Here is a 7,434-nt window from a genome sequence, read left to right on the forward strand (position 1 = left end):
TTCATTTTACTTAAGTTAGACAATAAGAACATGGTACTTTAGAAGAATTTTATTCTTAGCACTATTTCGGGAATCGGCCCCAGTTGTTTCACACAGAATAGTGAACAATTCCAGCCTCTGACCCAGTTTCGAGACAAGTCAGGCAGTCCTTTGAGAACAGCATCTTGAACAACTTGCTCAGTGCATCCTTCTGTTCTGATCATGAGCATGAGATTTCAAACCCATATTCATTATTTTCAGGCTCAAACTCGAACTACCTGACAGTGTACAGTGATTATGGAGTAGACGTGTTTGATGTCCACACCTCAGAATGGGTCCAAACCATCTCATTAAGAGGAGTGAGTGAAGGATCCTAATTTTACAGTTTCTGAATGCTGTTTCGAATTTAACTGTTTGTATTATTGATTTAAAAGCTGATCTAACTTTAAACTGTCTGTAGATTCGGCCCCTGAATGTGGAGGGCAGTCTGAACCTGTTTGGCTCTGAGCAGCCTCACCTCATCTACTTCAGAAACAACTCCTCAGGTCTGATCCCACCCCACACACGGGAATCAGTCAACAACAACAATCAATGTCAACATTCAACATTATTTTTTCAGAAAACACTGAATGAGACTGTGTGTAGATGTAAATGCGAATTTGTTCATCTACAAGATTTGTTTAAAAACTCAATGTGAGCCTGTAGATAGAAATGAATAAGAACTAATTGTTCATTAACAAGAACTCTGAATCAGTGCATAGTGGTAAATAATAATTTGTTAATATACAAGATTTGTCTCTCACCGCTGGGAGACAATTCACCACTGGGTCTCTTCATAAGATCAGCCCAGGTAATGAAATGTACGGCTCCACTCTTTGTTGTCCATTTACAATTCACTTCCTGCCCACTTTGGCAGATTGCCCTCTTGATAAAGATGCTTTTGTTTGGTAAAATAGAAAGACCTCATTTGTCACAACTCCTCTAGGCCTGCTGCCAACAAGCTCTACAGTACGTTCAGACACAACGGCTTTAGAGCTCAAAACCCAGGGATGCCATAGTTTCACAACCCATTTTATAGCCACAACCATCTTTCTCAACCTCATTCACACTTGTTTCCACAGATGGCTGTGATTTGGCCATCCCTGAGACCTCAGACAACAGCAAGAAGCTGATGGTGAGGACACGCAGCAAGAGAAAGTTCCTTTTTAAAGTACCAGAGGAGGAGCGGCTGCAGCAGAGAAGGTCAGGTGGCTTCAGGAGTAGATCTCTCACACTGCCGCACTCCTATGCTGCTCCTAATCCATGTGTCATTGTTGTTTTCAACAGGGAGATGCTGAGGGATCCTGAAATGAGATCCAAGCTGATCTCCAACCCAACCAACTTCAACCACGTGGCTCACATGGGGCCAGGCGACGGCAAGCAGGTCCTCATGGATCTGCCTCTGGTAATGTCTTAAAGCTGGACACTGGGAGATCAGCTTCAGCTATTTTGAGTTTATTTAAATGTATAAAAACACTTGGTGCTTAGAGGGCCCTTGCTTGGTAACATACAGTTGTCATTTTAAAATCTGAATGGGATGACCCATCAGCTGAAGATTTTTTGAAATCCCCATCCTGCCAATACCAGTGTCACCATTGTGCCCTCGAGCCCAGGTCTCTGAACTCTGCTGCCTGAGTTCCCTCCACACTCTCACATTGGCAGTTTCTCACTAATCTGACACATCCAATTCAAGGTCACGAAGCTGCTACTAATTAGGGCTGGGGCGATAAATCGATGCAGAATCGATTCGTTGATCGATTCTTAGATTTTCAAAATGCATCGCGATTCCTCTGGAATCGATTCTGAACTTAGATTTTAACAGCATATGGCGCTCTAAACAAGTTTTTATCCGCACACTCAAATGCTCATGAATAAGAGTGCTAAAGAGTGCTTGTGCGTTCGGCTGAGTTATTATTTCATTTCATCTTAGAATGCTTTTATGATGCAAGATAATGTAAACACAGCCCACTGTGAACACCTTTGTAATTCGCTTCAACCTTTTTGAATTTTATGAATGATTATTTTAGGTTCAAATGTGTGTAATGATTTGGAAACGAGCAGAGTACGGGTGTTTCTAAAGCATGTAGTCTGCTGTTCAAAACGAAGCTCAGAATCGATTCAAGAAAGAATCGGGATGCATTAGGAAAATCTCAGAATCGATGCTGAATCATTTCTCGATTCGCGATTTATTTTCCCAGCCCTACTACTAATAAGTCAGTCACTTGAAGCGGGTTTTATTGGTAAAAGGTTTCAAATGTGCAGTGCTAGGGGATCCCCAGGAGCAAATTTGAGAAACACTGTTATAATTATGAAAGGGATCCAAGAACCACTTTTTATTCAGACCCATAGACTATAAAAACATGGACGTAGAGTCTGTGATGTCACCTGTAGACTCCTAATGAGAGTTTTTGAAGCTCAAAGTGGGCAGAGCGAGCTGTTGCCATCTTGGCAGCGATTCACCATGTGTCACTCCTGGATAATCGAAAATTGGCAAAAAGGTGGGAGCTGGTTGCTGAAAATACACCCACCTAGCTCGACGGTAGTGTCAGCAGCAGCAATCCACCTGTCACTCAAGTGGCCACGCCCTCAATTATTAAGAACTTTAAGGCTTAAAATTATTTAAACTGATGAGTTATAAAAAATAAAAAAAAATTCACCCACCTTACAGTTATCTTAAAGGGCAAAATTAGCTATATAGACCAAAACCACTTTTTGGACCAGGCTGTGAACATGTTTTTTTCTGCTGTACAATTTTTCCACACAGCCAGCCTCTAGCGGCCAGTTGATGAATTACAGTTTTAGTCACTTAAGTGTAGGCTTCACGAGAGAGAGCGCGAGGTTGCCACTCATCCAGACCATTTTCATTTTAATTCTTACTATGTAAAATAACATCATTTTACTTTTCTACTATGCAGCAGCACCATAACACCGCTAATGAATATGCAACACAAAACCTACAGCACAGCCATTGCAGTCTGATTCACGATTCTAAACAAATGAGTCTTTTGAGTCAGTTCTTGTTAGTGAATCAGAAACGTATAGTTGTTTTTTAAGAAGCCAAATGAGCAGTTTAAATCCTGAATCTGAGAACTTGAGGCTGTTTTAAGAAATGATATTAAGATCAGATTGGCTCTTGAATGTGCTTCTGTGGTGCGGTTTTGTACAGCTGGGTTTGTGAGGACGCTCAAATAAAGGGCTTTGTTACTCATCCTAACATCCTTTTTCTTTCACTATACTGCACAGCACCAAAGTCTTTCCCTTCTCTCTGCATGTTTCTTCTTCTTCAAAGCCAGCCAGCTCCACTCTTCCACCCTCACACCCTTTTCTCTGTCTCTTTTTCCTCTTCACGTCGCTCCTTCTGTTTTCGCTCTGGTCCTGGATTCGCTCTGTCCTCTGGTTGCCGTGGCAGCAGCAGAGCGAGACTCCCTCCCCCTCATCCTCTCGCCACCATGCCCTGATCTCCCCTCCGACCAACTTTGAGCACGTCTATCACATGAGTCCCGTCTCTGCCGGGCTCTATCTGCAGAAAGAGCCTTCCTCCCAGCAGAGCCTACTTCAGTTCTCCTCTTCCTCCTCCTCTCCTTCCACATGCTCCCTGGGAAGGGTAGGCTAGCAACACCCCTCCCCACCCCACTTCCTGTTCCTCCCTGTTCCCCATCCCTCCCCCACCACACCCTCCAGGCCCTCCACTTCCTTTCCTCCCTGTGTTATACCATCCCTGTCCTGCCGAACTCTTTGTTCATGCTTGAGTGCAGTGACTTTGATTGGTTTTGTTTTTTGGGGTGACTATTTAAATGAGCGATTTTAGGAGAGTTCACCCAAAAATGAAAATTGTATCGTTTAGCGCAGTAGCCATTGACTTCTGTAGTAGGAAAGTTAATACTATGGAAGACAATTGGGGACCAGCAACTGTTGGGCTACCAACATTTAAACAGAAGAAAAACTTGTACAGGTTTGAAACAACTTGATGTTGATGAGTTAATTGTAACGAATTTTCATTTTTGGGAGAAGTATCCCTTTTAAAATGTTTGAAAATATGTAATCAAATTTAAAAAATGCAAAGTTTAAGGTAAAACAAGTCAAGTCAACAGTTTTACTAATGTAATTTGAATTGTATGATTGTTAGTGTTGTACTGTTGGCTTATCAGTTTGCTAATGTCAAGCTCTGTTGAAGTCAGAGGACTGAAGACATTAAAATACACACACTTCATACTTCAGCTTGAAACACAAGTGTGTTACAATTGTTCAATGTGAAATTGTTTCAAGATTAGGGCTGTCATAATATCAGTTTATTAGTTAAATTAATTTCTAACTTTTTTTTTTTTAGCTAATGAATCACTCAAAAGAAAAAAAAAAAAGGTTTGAGGCGGAGAACCATAACTGTATTAAAAAAAAAAAAAAGTGTTTATTTTTTTTGTTTTTTTTTAACAATCTAAAAACAATCTAACAATCTCTGTTTATTTTGATACTAGTCATTTTAATTTTTTGGTTTTAGTTTAGGTTTTAGTAATTATATGTTCTTTATATGTATGTCTATTTATATTAAATTCAGTCTTATCTCAGTTTTATGTAGAATTTTTCTACTTCAACTAACGTTTCTTTTTTTAGAAATTTTTTGGATTGTTTTGGAGTTTCAACTAGCTCCGTTTGTTTACGACATTATCCTGTTTAGTTCTAGCATAACAATATTTCTTTTTTTTTAATATCACTGTCATCGTCAATACCGATATATTGTGACACCTCTATTCCAGATAATGCTTGAAAATACTTTTGATTGAGGTTAACATCAAATTTATCCAAAATATTCCTTGAAAAATGACAAAATGTTGTTTTTTCGGGTTTATAGAATAATTTGCGCATGAAAAGCACCCAAACCAAATGTTTGTGCTAGTAATAGTAATCTTGTTTAAGTCAAAAGAGTGTTTCCATGCCGTATTACACAAGTGCATGATTGTGGCGTACTCTAGACGTGTGTCTGACTTCCTGTACCTCTGCTGCAGAGTGTGATGCCCTCTTCTCAGGACGATCTATCTAAAGACAAACCACGGCCTCTGTCCAGCATCTCACGGCAGCAGAGGAGTAAGAGCCACATCACCCGCACTGCCTCAGGTGGGTGCCGCTCATTAAACACACACAGTCCAGCTGAAACTGCCCATCTAAATGCTTGATATGTATACCTTATTTAAAGGAGGAGGAGATTTTGGAGGAGCAGGGTCATCTCGCAGTATTTCTGATCAAGATCAAGACTTTGAGAGAGAGGTAAGATCCTCTATCATCCCCCGGGATGTCAAATATGGTTTTATTTCATTCGCCCCACATTTTGAAAGTTTCTAAGATGCATGATGGATGGTTAGAGGAGCTCTGAGGTGCTTTTGGCCGCCCAGTGAGTTTTCTTGTGTCCTGATTTTGTGGTCTGTAATAACTGCCCCAGTTCTCTCACAGTAGAACCTGCTACAGCTGTAAACCACTGTTATTTTAGTTTTATAAAAGTATTATTTTAGTATTACATAGTATTTATTTATGCAATTATATCATTTATTAATATTTATCAATTATATCAGTTTCCATTTAAATTTTAGTATAAGATTGTCATTTTATGTGCTTAGTTTTTTTTCTGTTTAGCTTTCATAAATTTTTATTTTAGCATTATTTATATACTATTATAGTATTAATATTTTGAATTATATTTGTAGGAAAAAATTGTGTACATTTGAGTTTTTTCCCTAATATTTCTATTTAATGTTTTTATTTCAGTTTTATTTAATCCTAATACTTCAAAATTAGGTTAAAGTATTAAGATTAAATAAAACTGAAATAAAAACATGTATTTATATACATATATATATATATATATATATATATATATATATATATATAAAATGTATATTATTATTATTTTATATATATAATAAAACATTTTTTTTATTTTTAGCAATTATAATACTAACTTTTTCCAATAATATTCATATTTCCATTTTATTTCAGCTGCCGAAAACAATTTTATAATAGTTTTAGTTAACAATAATAAGACTTCTGTAAATGCATGTATACTGTGTGAAAATTTAAAAACCAACCTGACAACGAGCAAATGATCTGTTAATCTTGTTTCTTTTTCCTTGTTTTTTTCTCTCTTCTTGCAGCCTGACTCTGACTCGACCAAACATTCGACCCCCTCCAACAGCTCCAACCCCAGCAGCCCACCGAGCCCCAACTCCCCCCACCGCAGTCAGCTCACCCTGGACAGCCTGGATCAATCCCTGGATGGCTGAAAATGAACAACTCCCCTTTTTTTTGTTGCCCTGCACACACCGTAGACACACCCTCCCATATCCATCTGCTCTGCTAGGACTCACTAAGAAGTGCCAAGACTCTTACAAAAAGTCACCTGCTCAACCACCACAAGGGCCAAAGGTTTACCCCAAATCCTGCTGCAGGGTAGAGGCCTCGATCTCCACAAGAGCAGCGTGCTGGGTGTGTGCCGAGACAGGCATAGGCGAAGCCACCGATAAAAAAAAAAGAAAAAACCCTGCCCCCTGGTGGAGATGTCCTGGTATTACACTAACCGGCTCAGATTAGCAGTATGATGGACTTTTATTTTATTTTAAATCTTAATTCCATGCCATGCTCCTGCAAGTTTTATTTTTTATTTGTATTAATATTATTATTATTTGCTTTAGTAAATGAACATGCATTACATCTGCTGTCAGAATTGCTTCTGGATTATTAGCTTCCCTTCAAAGTATTGATTAGAGGGGAAGAAAGAGACTTCCTATGCTGTTTTTAAATGTATTATTATCAGGAACACTCATCAAGAGAGGAGCGTATCGGGAAGAAAGAAACTGTGGATAAAATAGGACTGTGACGTTCTTATATAACCCGACTGGACCAGTAACATGATTCGTCACGGACCGGTGAAAATGTCTCATATGATCAGTAGATCGCTGACTGAGACTTTGGGGGTTTAAAGCCAAACCAGAGGGCACTTCTATTACTATATCATTTCTCTTTCTCTCTCCAGTTCTGCATTTAAACCAGCCTTTAAAATATTAATGTTTTAACTTCGATGTTTCCCTCAAAGATATCTAGTTCAGCTTATCACCTGGAGAGAAAAAAAAGAAAGCAACAAAAAGGAAGACTTTACATAGAGATAAGTGTTTTAATAAAAATACAAAGGAGAACAGTACACAGCTACAACTATTCATAGGATTTCAGTAGTTCCTCTTAAGCTGCTGCTGCTGCTTTGTATGCTCTATTTAATAATAAAAGTTACAAAATATATATGTGATACGGTTATCTCTCCATAGCCATGCTCTGATTCTGGTTTCTGATGTGTGACACATGCAAGCAGCCATGTGGGTCCGTCACTGTTGAAGACTCCTATCAGGACGCAGATACGAGTTTGTTTGTTGACATGCT

General features: G+C 38.8%; 1 protein-coding gene across 4 annotated transcripts in view; it reads left to right on the top strand.

Annotated features, from left to right (window-relative positions):
- Window positions 1-7,169, top strand: part of LOC132092598 (serine/threonine-protein kinase MRCK beta-like) — a 72,702-nt gene extending 65,533 nt beyond the window's left edge. For 2 of the 4 annotated variants that reach the window (XM_059498897.1, XM_059498898.1), the window contains 8 exons: window positions 241-338; window positions 440-524; window positions 1,101-1,221; window positions 1,306-1,423; window positions 3,431-3,622; window positions 5,019-5,127; window positions 5,207-5,277; window positions 6,159-7,169. In XM_059498897.1, coding sequence (XP_059354880.1) covers window positions 241-338; window positions 440-524; window positions 1,101-1,221; window positions 1,306-1,423; window positions 3,431-3,622; window positions 5,019-5,127; window positions 5,207-5,277; window positions 6,159-6,287 — 923 coding nt within the window. In that variant the 3' untranslated portion in view covers window positions 6,288-7,169. The remainder of the gene's footprint in view (window positions 1-240; window positions 339-439; window positions 525-1,100; window positions 1,222-1,305; window positions 1,424-3,430; window positions 3,623-5,018; window positions 5,128-5,206; window positions 5,278-6,158) is intronic. The other 2 variants (XM_059498899.1, XM_059498900.1) reach the window with 1 other exon arrangement.
- Window positions 7,170-7,434: the final 265 nt, after the last annotated feature.

This window comes from Carassius carassius, chromosome 18, assembly GCF_963082965.1.
Source record: "Carassius carassius chromosome 18, fCarCar2.1, whole genome shotgun sequence".
NCBI lineage: Eukaryota > Metazoa > Chordata > Actinopteri > Cypriniformes > Cyprinidae > Carassius > Carassius carassius.